Raw genomic sequence first — 13,663 nt, 5'->3', positions numbered from 1 at the left:
CGGATAGACCTGATCGTTGCCCGCCTGGTAGACTGTTTGTTCCGGATGATTGGACCAGTAGAGTCATCTCGGAGGTCCATTCTTCTGCGTTAGCTGGTCATCCTGGAATCTTTGGTGCCAGGGATTTGGTGGCTAGGTCCTTCTGGTGGCCTTCCCTGTCGCGAGATGTGCGAGGTTTTGTGCAGTCTTGTGATGTTTGTGCTCGGGCCAAGCCTTGTTGTTCTCGGGCTAGTGGATTGTTGTTATCTTTGCCTATTCCGAAGAGGCCTTGGACTCACATCTCCATGGATTTTATTTCTGATCTCCCTGTTTCTCAGAAGATGTCTGTCATCTGGGTGGTGTGTGACCGTTTCTCTAAGATGGTCCATTTGGTCCCCTTGCCTAAATTGCCTTCCTCATCCGAGCTGGTTCCTCTGTTTTTTCAAAATGTGGTTCGCTTGCATGGTATTCCGGAGAATATCGTTTCTGACAGGGGAACCCAATTCGTGTCTAGATTTTGGCGAGCGTTCTGTGCTAGGATGGGCATTGATTTGTCTTTTTCGTCTGCTTTCCATCCTCAGACTAATGGCCAGACCGAGCGAACTAATCAGACCTTGGAGACTTATTTGAGGTGTTTTGTGTCTGCGGATCAGGATGATTGGGTTGCCTTTTTGCCCTTGGCGGAGTTTGCCCTCAATAACCGGGCTAGTTCTGCCACCTTGGTTTCTCCTTTCTTCTGTAATTCGGGGTTTCATCCTCGTTTCTCTTCCGGTCAGGTGGAGTCTTCGGATTGTCCTGGAGTGGATGCTGTGGTGGAGAGGTTGCATCAGATTTGGGGGCATGTGGTGGACAATTTGAAGTTGTCCCAGGAGAAGACTCAGCAGTTTGCCAACCGCCGTCGTCGTGCTGGTCCTCGTCTTTGTGTTGGGGACTTGGTGTGGTTGTCTTCTCGTTTTGTCCCTATGAAGGTTTCTTCTCCTAAGTTTAAGCCTCGGTTCATCGGCCCGTACAAGATATTGGAGATTCTTAACCCTGTGTCCTTTCGTTTGGACCTCCCTGCATCTTTTTCTATTCATAATGTCTTCCATCGGTCATTGTTGCGCAGGTATGAGGTACCGGTTGTGCCTTCCGTTGAGCCTCCTGCTCCGGTGTTGGTTGAGGGTGAGTTGGAGTACGTTGTCGAGAAGATCTTGGACTCCCGTGTTTCCAGACGGAGACTTCAGTATTTGGTCAAGTGGAAGGGCTACGGTCAGGAGGATAACTCTTGGGTGACTGCCTCTGATGTTCATGCCTCCGATTTGGTCCGTGCCTTTCATAGGGCTCATCCTGATCGCCCTGGTGGTTCTGGTGAGGGTTCGGTGCCCCCTCCTTGAGGGGGGGGTACTGTTGTGAATTTGGTTTCTGGGCTCCCCCGGTGGTTTCTGGTGGTACTGCACTTGTGTGCTTCATCTCCTCTGTTCACCTGTTTCCATCAGGATGTGGGAGTTGTCTATTTAGCCTTGCTCCTCAGTCATTTCTATGCCGGCCAACAATGTTACCAGAAGCCTTTCTGTTGCATGTTCCTGCTCCTAGACTACTATCAGCTAAGTTGGACTTGTAGTCCTAAGATTGTTTTGCATTTTTGTTCCAGTTCTCTGTGTTTGAATATTTCTGAGGCTGGAAGCTCTTGTGAGCTGAAATTGCCACTCTGGTGTCATGAGTTGATATTAGAGTCTTAAAGTAATTTCAGGATGTGTTTTGAAAGGGTTTTCAGCTGACTGTGAAGTTCCCTTTTCTGTCTTCCTACTATCTAGTAAGCGGACCTCAATTTGCTAAACCTATCTTCATACTTCGTATGTCAATTTCCTCTAAAATCACCGACAATATATGTGGGGGCTACTGTCTGCCTTTTGGGGAAAATTTCTCTAGAGGTAAGCCAGGTCTGTATTTTCCTCTGCTAGGGTCAGTCAGTCCTCCGGCTGGCGCTGGGCGTCTAGGGATAAAACGTAGGCACGCTACCCGGCCACTGTTAGTTGTGCGGTAGGTTTAGCTCACAGTCAGCTCGAGTTCCCATCTTCCAAGAGCTAGTCCTTTTGTATGCTTTTCTACGGTCTCTTGCCATTGAGAACCATGACAGTTTGGCCGGCCAAGGGTTAAAATAATTGGCAGAAGAAAGGAGAGAAAAGAAGTCTGCAGAGAATTTTTTTTTTTTTTGTGAGTTTGCTCATTAGTTGATTCACTTGCATCTCTGCTTACTGCAGCCTTCGTCTCTCTCTCCTTCTAATCCTTGAATGGTTCTGGTTTCACCTGATTAAAATGGATCCACAGAGTTTAGCTATAGGTTTGGATAATCTCGCTATGAAGGTTCAAAGTTTACAGGATTTTGTAATTCATGCTCCTATATCTGAACCTAGAATTCCTTTACCTGAATTTTTCTCCGGGGATAGATCTCGCTTCCAGAATTTCAAACATAATTGTAAATTATTTTTGTCTCTGAGATCTCGCTCCGCTGGAGATCCTGCACAGCAGGTCAGGATTGTAATTTCCTTGCTCCGGGGCGACCCTCAGGATTGGGCATTTGCTTTGGCACCAGGGGATCCTGCGTTGCTCAATGTGGATGCGTTTTTCCTGGCTTTGGGGTTGCTTTATGAGGAACCTCATTTAGAGATTCAGGCTGAAAAAGCCTTGATGGCCCTGTCTCAAGGGCAAGATGAGGCTGAAATATACTGCCAAAAATTTCGTAAGTGGTCTGTGCTTACTCAGTGGAATGAGTGCGCCCTGGCGGCGAATTTCAGAGAGGGTCTCTCTGATGCCATTAAAGATGTTATGGTGGGGTTCCCTGTGCCTACAGGTCTGAATGAGTCCATGACAATGGCTATTCAGATTGATCGGCGTTTGCGGGAGCGCAAACCTGTGCACCATTTGGCGGTGTCTACTGAGAAGGCGCCAGAGATTATGCAATGTGATAGAATTCTGTCCAGAAGCGAACGACAGAATTTTAGGCGGAAAAATGGGTTATGCTTCTATTGTGGTGATTCAACTCATGTTATATCAGCATGCTCTAAACGTACTAAGAAGGTTGATAAGTCTGTTTCAATTGGCACTTTACAGTCTAAGTTTATTCTATCTGTGACCCTGATTTGCTCTTTATCGTCTATTACCGCGGACGCCTATGTCGACTCTGGCGCCGCTTTGAGTCTTATGGATTGGTCCTTTGCAAAACGCTGTGGGTTTAATTTAGAGCCTCTGGAAGTTCCTATACCTCTGAAGGGTATTGACTCCACGCCATTGGCTAGTAATAAACCACAATACTGGACACAAGTAACTATGCGTATTAATCCGGATCACCAGGAGATTATTCGCTTCCTTGTGTTGTATAATCTACATGATGTGTTGGTGCTTGGATTGCCATGGCTGCAATCTCATAACCCAGTCCTCGACTGGAAAGCAATGTCTGTGTTAAGCTGGGGATGTCAGGGGACTCATGGGGACGTACCTTTGGTTTCCATTTCGTCATCTATTCCCTCTGAGATTCCGGAATTTTTATCTGATTATCGTGACGTTTTTGAGGAGCCTAAACTTGGTTCACTACCTCCGCACAGAGATTGCGATTGTACTATAGATCTGATTCCGGGCAGTAAGTTTCCAAAGGGTCGTTTATTTAATCTATCTGTGCCTGAACATGCTGCTATGCGGGAATATATTAAGGAGTCCTTGGAAAAGGGACATATTCGTCCTTCGTCATCTCCCTTAGGAGCCGGTTTTTTCTTTGTATCTAAAAAAGATGGCTCTTTGAGGCCGTGTATTGATTATCGGCTTTTGAATAAAATCACGGTTAAATATCAGTATCCTTTGCCACTGCTTACTGATTTGTTTGCTCGAATAAAGGGGGCCAAGTGGTTCTCTAAGATTGATCTTCGTGGGGCGTATAATTTAGTGCGAATTAAGCAGGGGGATGAGTGGAAAACCGCATTTAATACGCCTGAGGGCCATTTTGAGTATTTAGTAATGCCTTTTGGTCTTTCAAATGCCCCTTCAGTCTTTCAGTCTTTTATGCATGACATTTTCCGTGAATATTTGGATAAATTTATGATTGTGTATCTGGATGATATTTTGATTTTTTCGGATGACTGGGACTCTCATGTCCAACAGGTCAGGAGGGTTTTTCAGGTTTTGCGCTCTAATTCCTTGTGTGTAAAGGGTTCTAAGTGTGTTTTTGGGGTTCAAAAGATTTCGTTTTTGGGGTACATTTTTTCCCCGTCTTCCATTGAGATGGACCCTGTCAAGGTTCAGGCTATTTGTGATTGGACGCAACCCTCTTCTCTTAAGAGCCTTCAGAAGTTTTTGGGCTTTGCTAATTTTTATCGTCGATTTATAACTGGTTTTTCTGATGTTGCTAAGCCGTTGACTGATTTGACTAAGAAGGGTGCTGATGTTGCTGATTGGTCCCCTGCTGCTGTGGAGGCCTTTCGGGAGCTTAAGCGCCGCTTTTCTTCCGCCCCTGTATTGTGTCAGCCTGATGTTACTCTTCCTTTTCAGGTTGAGGTCGACGCTTCAGAAATCGGAGCTGGGGCGGTTTTGTCGCAGAAAAGTTCCGACTGCTCCGTGATGAGACCTTGCGCGTTCTTTTCTCGTAAATTTTCGCCCACTGAGCGAAATTATGATATTGGTAATCGGGAGCTCTTGGCTATGAAGTGGGCTTTTGAGGAGTGGCGTCATTGGCTTGAGGGGGCTAGACATCAGGTGGTGGTATTGACCGACCACAAGAATTTGATTTATCTTGAGTCTGCCAGGCGCCTGAATCCTAGACAGGCGCGCTGGTCGTTATTTTTCTCTCGGTTTAATTTTGTGGTTTCTTACCTACCGGGTTCTAAAAATGTGAAGGCGGATGCCCTTTCTAGGAGTTTTGAGCCTGATTCCCCTGGTAATTCTGAACCTACAGGTATCCTTAAGGATGGAGTGATATTATCTGCTGTTTCCCCAGACTTGCGACGGGTCTTGCAGGAGTTTCAGGCGGATAGACCTGATCGTTGCCCGCCTGGTAGACTGTTTGTTCCGGATGATTGGACCAGTAGAGTCATCTCGGAGGTCCATTCTTCTGCGTTAGCTGGTCATCCTGGAATCTTTGGTACCAGGGATTTGGTGGCTAGGTCCTTCTGGTGGCCTTCCCTGTCGCGAGATGTGCGAGGTTTTGTGCAGTCTTGTGATGTTTGTGCTCGGGCCAAGCCTTGTTGTTCTCGGGCTAGTGGATTGTTGTTATCTTTGCCTATTCCGAAGAGGCCTTGGACTCACATCTCCATGGATTTTATTTCTGATCTCCCTGTTTCTCAGAAGATGTCTGTCATCTGGGTGGTGTGTGACCGTTTCTCTAAGATGGTCCATTTGGTCCCCTTGCCTAAATTGCCTTCCTCATCCGAGCTGGTTCCTCTGTTTTTTCAAAATGTGGTTCGCTTGCATGGTATTCCGGAGAATATCGTTTCTGACAGGGGAACCCAATTCGTGTCTAGATTTTGGCGAGCGTTCTGTGCTAGGATGGGCATTGATTTGTCTTTTTCGTCTGCTTTCCATCCTCAGACTAATGGCCAGACCGAGCGAACTAATCAGACCTTGGAGACTTATTTGAGGTGTTTTGTGTCTGCGGATCAGGATGATTGGGTTGCCTTTTTGCCCTTGGCGGAGTTTGCCCTCAATAACCGGGCTAGTTCTGCCACCTTGGTTTCTCCTTTCTTCTGTAATTCGGGGTTTCATCCTCGTTTCTCTTCCGGTCAGGTGGAGTCTTCGGATTGTCCTGGAGTGGATGCTGTGGTGGAGAGGTTGCATCAGATTTGGGGGCATGTGGTGGACAATTTGAAGTTGTCCCAGGAGAAGACTCAGCAGTTTGCCAACCGCCGTCGTCGTGCTGGTCCTCGTCTTTGTGTTGGGGACTTGGTGTGGTTGTCTTCTCGTTTTGTCCCTATGAAGGTTTCTTCTCCTAAGTTTAAGCCTCGGTTCATCGGCCCGTACAAGATATTGGAGATTCTTAACCCTGTGTCCTTTCGTTTGGACCTCCCTGCATCTTTTTCTATTCATAATGTCTTCCATCGGTCATTGTTGCGCAGGTATGAGGTACCGGTTGTGCCTTCCGTTGAGCCTCCTGCTCCGGTGTTGGTTGAGGGTGAGTTGGAGTACGTTGTCGAGAAGATCTTGGACTCCCGTGTTTCCAGACGGAGACTTCAGTATTTGGTCAAGTGGAAGGGCTACGGTCAGGAGGATAACTCTTGGGTGACTGCCTCTGATGTTCATGCCTCCGATTTGGTCCGTGCCTTTCATAGGGCTCATCCTGATCGCCCTGGTGGTTCTGGTGAGGGTTCGGTGCCCCCTCCTTGAGGGGGGGGGTACTGTTGTGAATTTGGTTTCTGGGCTCCCCCGGTGGTTTCTGGTGGTACTGCACTTGTGTGCTTCATCTCCTCTGTTCACCTGTTTCCATCAGGATGTGGGAGTTGTCTATTTAGCCTTGCTCCTCAGTCATTTCTATGCCGGCCAACAATGTTACCAGAAGCCTTTCTGTTGCATGTTCCTGCTCCTAGACTACTATCAGCTAAGTTGGACTTGTAGTCCTAAGATTGTTTTGCATTTTTGTTCCAGTTCTCTGTGTTTGAATATTTCTGAGGCTGGAAGCTCTTGTGAGCTGAAATTGCCACTCTGGTGTCATGAGTTGATATTAGAGTCTTAAAGTAATTTCAGGATGTGTTTTGAAAGGGTTTTCAGCTGACTGTGAAGTTCCCTTTTCTGTCTTCCTACTATCTAGTAAGCGGACCTCAATTTGCTAAACCTATCTTCATACTTCGTATGTCAATTTCCTCTAAAATCACCGACAATATATGTGGGGGCTACTGTCTGCCTTTTGGGGAAAATTTCTCTAGAGGTAAGCCAGGTCTGTATTTTCCTCTGCTAGGGTTAGTCAGTCCTCCGGCTGGCGCTGGGCGTCTAGGGATAAAACGTAGGCACGCTACCCGGCCACTGTTAGTTGTGCGGTAGGTTTAGCTCACAGTCAGCTCGAGTTCCCATCTTCCAAGAGCTAGTCCTTTTGTATGCTTTTCTACGGTCTCTTGCCATTGAGAACCATGACACCTAACCCTAGCTATTTCTATTTATAGTGGGTTTTCTAGTTGATTTTGATGATTGGCAGCTGTCACACACTTCTCAGCATGTGTTTAAAAAAACGCAAACGCATGAAAAAACGCATGTAAACGCGGCAAAACGACGCTTTTTTTTGCATGCAAAAACGCATGCGTCTAAAAAACGCGGCGTTTTGCCGCGTTTACATGCGTTTTTTCACCACATGCGTTTTTTAAAAAAAACGCTGCAGATCAAAACGCAAGTGTGAAACCAGCCTAATCCGGGGTTAGAAAAACATCGCTGCTTTTTTTCTATAGATTCGTCATTCACTTCTTGCCAGATTGAACTGCAATACCAGATGAGACCTATGTCAGGTGGGGGCACGGTTTCTGGAAGAGGACAGCCATGTTTTTCTAACTCTGGGAAAAAAGTCCCCTTAATGGGAATCTGTCAAAACGTTTTTGCTATTTAATCTGAGAGCAGCATAATATTGGGCAAGTGAGCCTGATTCCAGCGATGTGTGACTTACAGGGCTGTGTGTTGTAGGTCCAATAGAATCAGTGTCCTATCAGCCGGAGATTATCACTACAGGACTAGATCTCACATGCCAGACAGTCCAGCTAATTTGTGTAACCCCGCCTCCACCACTGATTGGCAGCTTGTGTACACTGTACTCAGAAAGCTGCCAATCAGTGTGGTGTGGGCGGGGTTATACACAGCTCAGCATTCTGACCACTGCTACATCTATAGCAAACAGGGATTATAAAAAAACCGCAACAAGCCCAGTAACTGATACATCGCTGGAATCAGGGTCTCTGCCCCTACATTATATGCTGCTCTCAGATTACATAAAAAAATATTCCTAGCTTTAATTGGAACATTAGTAAAAGCATGCGCTAGACATAAGAAATCCCTCTGGCCATTCACTGTCCTCTTTTCAGAGCCGTTAGCGGACCATGTGATCTGTCAACTAAATGTTTGGGTCTTTTATTTTTATTAATGTAAAAAAAATCCCAAAACATTGTTGCTTGTGCTAATGTTCCTAGCGCCATTTCAAAAAGTGTAGTTAGTGGTAGGGTATCTATGGTACCTATTATTTAAATCAGATTTTACATTATTTTATATCGATATTATTTAATAAAAATATTGCCATTTTTGCACTGTCCATGAGTCTCAATATCAGACTATTACTTCCTGTTCTTCACATTTTCATTAGCAGCAATACACTTATTACTCAGACCCCTTTTGTTTGTATAGAAACATTATCTGATCAGCCCAGACATCAATTTTTTGTGAATGGTGTATCTTGGGCTATTCTATATTGCACATAGAGGTGCTGACGGTCAATGTAATCCTACCTGTGATGATAATGAGACGAATAGAAAGGTTATATATATATATATATATATATATATATATATATATATATATATATATATATATATATATATATATATATAAAATATGTAATTTTTTAATTTGATGCTTTTTTTTTATCTTGCATATCGTGGTGAAACAAAAATGCCACATGTGAACGAAGCCTAAGGCCATGTGCACACGTTCAGGTTTTTTCGTGATAAAAACGCTATAAAAACTCATTAAAAACGCATGCATTATGCATTCTATCATTTAGAATGCATTCTGCATGTTTTGTGCACATGGATGCATTTTTTTCCGCGAAAAAAACGCCTCGCGGTAAAAAGATGAGCATGTTCATTAATTTTGCGTTTTTTTTCTGCGTTTTTCCCGCATTTCTATGCATCTGGGAAAAAACGCACAAAAAACGTGTCAAAAACGCATCAAAAAACGTGAAAAAAACGCATGCGGATTTCTGGCAGAAATTTCCGATTTTTTGTCAGGAAAATTGCTGCAAGAAATCCTGACGTGTGCACATACCCTAAACCTTAGGTGTCATGGAGTGCAGTATGTTGTGCTTGAACACTTTGCATAGGTGCCATAAAGTGAGTTGTTATTCAACACAACTGCAGCCAATGCCAGACCGGTGGGTGATCTGTATCGATCTGTATCTAATGTATTGGTCATTGTAGTCCTATACATACGTTTTTTATGGTTTAGACCCCTCATATTATGAAGAAGTTCTCCACGTTTGTAAATATTATTATATGTACTGTGCATGGTTTCTTGTGTAACAAGAGGCGTATATGTTTTTTTGTTTTGTTCTTTTTCTGGAGCATCTTTTCTTTTTTGGGGGACACCCTGTCGCTGGTGGGATGGTTTTTACCGTTGTTTTTTTTTTTTTTTTAATCAAAAATGGTGTTTACCAAGTACCTTATTTATTTGCACTAATGCTTTCACTTATTTACTTACCACAGGGTATATGTTAATTTTGTTTCTGTCTTAGGTTTTGACTTATATATGGCTGTTGTGATCAGGATGTGTCCCTATATAATCTGAGAATATCGACATAAAACTGTGAGGACATGCCCCTTTCACAGGAGAAATGCCTACACCCAATTGTCCAGGAGGAATAACAGAGGTACCATAAAGATGGTTAATTGAAGAAACGATGAAATAAATATTTATAATAAGTGCACATTTCTCTGTACACATGTATGTAAGTTTCTCTTTGCCGCAGTCGTGATTATTCTCATTTTAGGAGGTCGTTTGTGAATACACGATCAGTTCGACACTGAGCCTGAGCTCCATGAATATGTTAATGTTATAAAATCACAGCCTGTTTAGCTCAGGGAGAAATATTGTCATTGTGTCAGTATAACCCAATGTGTCATTTCAACACATACTTATAATCCATGAAGAAAAAACTCCTAGGGTTAAAATGATGCAAAACTGAAAAAAAAAAAAAAAAATCAAGCCTCGTAAATAGACCCCTCAAAGTGGGATTTGGAAATGAGCAGCCTCGTTGGCCTGTAGAAATTTGGCATATGCCAGACACACTCCTGGAAATGTCATATCTGACATATGAGACGTGACAGGGCCCACAGACGGAGGGGCACACGCTGGCACAGACCCATTGCAGGGCTGGGTCCTGTGGCATTTAGAAATATCTGTGTCCTTTAGATTTGCTGCAGCCTTGCTCACGGAGCACGGCGAGATTGTAAATGGCCACCTCGGAAGTGGGAGAGGGAACAATGGCTCTAACGACAGGCAGGAAGAATTCCATTGTTTTAACCCAATTAAATGCCTAATGCACAGGGGTATAGTATTTCTAATTACTCGTAATGCATTAATTTCACCAAATTATACTAATTGCAATTAGTTGTAATTAATGAATCACACTTTCCGTAACACCAGTTGTTTTTTTTTGCTTTTTAAACAGATGCATATCCCACCCCCTCCTAAAAGAGGACCAAAAGGGGCAACTATTCCAAATCTGTGAAAGTTGAGGCGCCTATGACTTCCTCACCTGTGACACTGTGATACTGCACTTCTTTGCCAGTTCCTCTTTGGCTTCCTCGCTTGGGTAAGGGTTGCTGAGGTGGGAGTAGAAATACTCATTTAGGATCTCTGTTGCCTGTTTACTGAAGTTACGTCTTTTTCTCCTGGGGAAGAAAAGCAAGAATTCAGAGTTATCCGGGTGTCGCAATGCTGGAACGCTCTGCGACCATTATGTTCTCCAGTATCTAGGGATCTCAGGTGTGTGTGAGGCCACCATAGCCCCATGTTATGGCTGAGATCAGAACACAGTTTTTTGTATAGCTGCCCATACATTTAACACTTAAAAGGGGTTGTGGATTTTTTAAATTATTTTTTATTTTTACACAAATGCATGTACTTTTGGCTAAAAATGATTTCTGCAATTGAGTTTCATTAAAAATGTTGAGCTCTTCTCAGGTAATATATGACCACAACTTGAATGTGCAGAGAAGCCTGTAAAAGCCAAGAGGTCCAAAAGTTTGTAATGAATATAAATGGCAAAAATGATTTATAACCCCAAATTCATGCATTTAAGTAAATAAAATGTCCTCAGAGGCGAATGTATGCCTTTAAATGCAACCTTTTTGCATTGACTTTTTATGGTTGATGGTGGGTCTGTGGGTGATGTCCTGTCCTACACTTCAAGTTAAAGGGAGTTATCAACAATCATAAACTACCTCATATCCAAGGAGGTTTTTGGTGCCCCATCTTGAAGAGACAGGAGATGCACATGCTCCACTACATTCATTGTCTATGGGATTGTCTGAAATAGCAGTTTTTTCTGGCATTATAATAAAGGTCGTCCTACTCGTCTCAGCGATCACCCGATGCCCCGGTTCCGACGCTTTTCAGTCTGTCAGTCTCTGCAATTCCTGCTGCAGCGATAGGGTCCGTAAGGTGGATAGGACTTTTTAAATTATTTTAACCTCTTCTGAGCTGGATGACCCTTTATAATTACAGGGGGGTTGGATGGTTGCGTCAGAAATACAGTAATTTGCTCAGAACGTTGGTCCTATAGCAGGTGCTGGAGGGTGGACAATATTAGGGACCTTTTCTTTATGCCTCACTGCCTGTACTCCATACGTGGTGCTGTTGTCTTGACTTCCACCTCGTCCTAAGGACTTTTATTCTCCTTTTTTTTTTTTGTCTTTCAGCCTTGATGTAACCATCGGAGGATTGCAGGATACAGTTCCCAGCACAGATGGGTTCACACTCAGGCGGTTATACATGTTTCATAGGATTCAGACAACCTCCCTGTGGGAAGCCTTGAAATGTGCAGGCCTCGGGGCTACTGTGCCATAAGGCATTCGGCAAACTGCCTGCCCGAGGCTGCTAGGATCTCATTGCTCTCATATTCTCCGTTTTACTTCCATTCCTATCCGTCAGCACGACTACCATTTACTACCCCTGATGACGGTTGCAGGAAAGAGTTAACGCAACCTTTCCAAGTAACTTTCCGTGTTACGCTTCGCCTGCTAAGTTAAGCAATTCACACAGCCGGAACATTTTCTGTGTAATTTTTATGTTATTTACTCAAGTGTGGAAGTCTATGTGATAAATTGGTGCATTTTTAGCTCTCGAGTTTCCCTGACACTTAGTCGGCCTGTGATCAGTGATGTGATAATCGAATAGCTAGACGTTTCGTGTTTTGGCTAGCTCCACGCAGTCTTCGTGCCATCTTGTGTTCTGGAAGTAGTAGAACATAAAAGACTCTTGAGAATTTAGGGCAAAATTATTTTACATTTAAAAAAAAAAAGAATTTTTAGCCATTTTTTTGCCTCGTTTATTTCCTTTTCTTTGCCTGGTGCTGGGTATAATGGTTGCTATTTGCCATTGTCACTTTTATTTGCAATCTAAGCTTTTTCATGTTCCGCTAATGTGATCTTACACTTAGCCGTACAAGGAGCAAGCAATGCTCGTCTGTTAACCATTCAGGACTCCGGGTAAGCTTTGTAGTACTAAAGTTGTTTCGATTGTCACTAATGAGATATTACTAGTAATAATAGTTCAACGCCACACTGACCTGGCATCGAGGAACCTCGACCTCAAGATCATGACAGCTTCACACGTGCTTTGCTTCAGTTGCATTTGGATGGAGCTGAACTTCCTGTGGATAATGCCCACCATCCTTTCAATTTCTTTGGGAGAGATGGGGCGCGTCCGGCTTTGCTCTCTCAGGAGATTCATCACGTGGGTAGTGAATTCATTGCATGCCTAGTAAAAAAATAAGAGTAATAATGTATCATTTCAAACAGCTATTCATCATGACATATATCACTCCTGATCTAATCTAAGCTATTCCTCTTGTGGGAGTGTCTCACACAGTAATATAGGCTGGATGTGAGGTCTGTGTGTCCTGGGTACTGTTATCTCCATTAGATCACATCAGCACAGCTTCTATCCTGCGCTATTATTTTTTATGTGTTTGCCTTTTTTTCTCTGCCCTCCCCGACAGTGTAAATGCTTTCTTTCGCCTCCACACTGTTGAGTTCTGTGCACAATCTGCTCCCCCTCCCTACTAGTACATCCCACATTGAGAGAAAGTAGGGGGAGTGCCATCAGAACCAGGAGCAGGATCTCAGACATACTTGTAGCACTTTTGTAGATGACTCAGATAGATAAAGGACTTGAAGATATTCGTCGGCAGCAAAATAAAAGAACATTTTTAATAAGTTTTTAGAAAGTTGACTAAAGCGACCCTCCACCCTGGGACTTTAAATTAGAAAGAAAGCCGCTGACTGAGATGCTGGCCGGCAGCTTAGCTCTAGGAAAACAATGCAATCAGCAGTCTAAAATAAGACATCTATGATCAACATCTCTCCGACCATCAGGCCGGCACTCCAACACACATTAGACCATTGTCTGAACCTGTCGATATTGACGAGTTCAAATGACATTGGTGTAATGTGTGTGGGGCCTTTAGGCCGGCGTCACACTCAGCGTAAGACAATACGGTCCGTTTTTTACGGCCGTAATACGGAGAAATGTTCCCAAAATAGTGATCCGTATGTCATCCGTAGGCAGGGTGTGTCAGCGTATTTTGCGCATGGCATCCTCCGTATGTAATCCGTATGGCATCCGTACTGCGATATTTTCTCGTAGGCTTGCAAAACCAACATCTAATGGATTTATGTGCTCAAATGTTCGTTAAAACATATATACATATATATGTCATTGAGACACACATATATATATATTCTGTATTTATATT

General features: G+C 43.7%; 1 protein-coding gene and 1 long non-coding RNA gene across 9 annotated transcripts in view; one reads left to right on the top strand and one right to left on the bottom strand.

Annotated features, from left to right (window-relative positions):
- LOC143804954 (uncharacterized) overlaps positions 1-12,167 on the top strand; it is a 38,845-nt gene extending 26,678 nt beyond the window's left edge. Inside the window, exons 2-4 of the long non-coding RNA XR_013221134.1 lie at positions 9,419-9,553; positions 10,355-10,498; positions 11,607-12,167. This is a non-coding gene — a long non-coding RNA (uncharacterized LOC143804954). The remainder of the gene's footprint in view (positions 1-9,418; positions 9,554-10,354; positions 10,499-11,606) is intronic.
- Positions 1-13,663, bottom strand: part of PBX3 (PBX homeobox 3) — a 287,408-nt gene that overhangs the window by 41,462 nt on the left and 232,283 nt on the right. For all 8 annotated transcript variants that reach the window (XM_077283606.1, XM_077283613.1, XM_077283608.1 and 5 more), the window contains 2 exons: positions 12,476-12,666; positions 10,442-10,577 (listed from right to left, as the gene is read on the bottom strand). In XM_077283606.1, the coding sequence (XP_077139721.1) occupies positions 10,442-10,577; positions 12,476-12,666 (327 nt within the window). The remainder of the gene's footprint in view (positions 1-10,441; positions 10,578-12,475; positions 12,667-13,663) is intronic.

This window comes from Ranitomeya variabilis, chromosome 2 (genome assembly GCF_051348905.1).
Source record: "Ranitomeya variabilis isolate aRanVar5 chromosome 2, aRanVar5.hap1, whole genome shotgun sequence".
NCBI lineage: Eukaryota > Metazoa > Chordata > Amphibia > Anura > Dendrobatidae > Ranitomeya > Ranitomeya variabilis.
The sequence above is the reverse complement of the archived record's forward strand: the minus strand, read 5'-3'. Positions and strand labels throughout refer to the sequence as shown.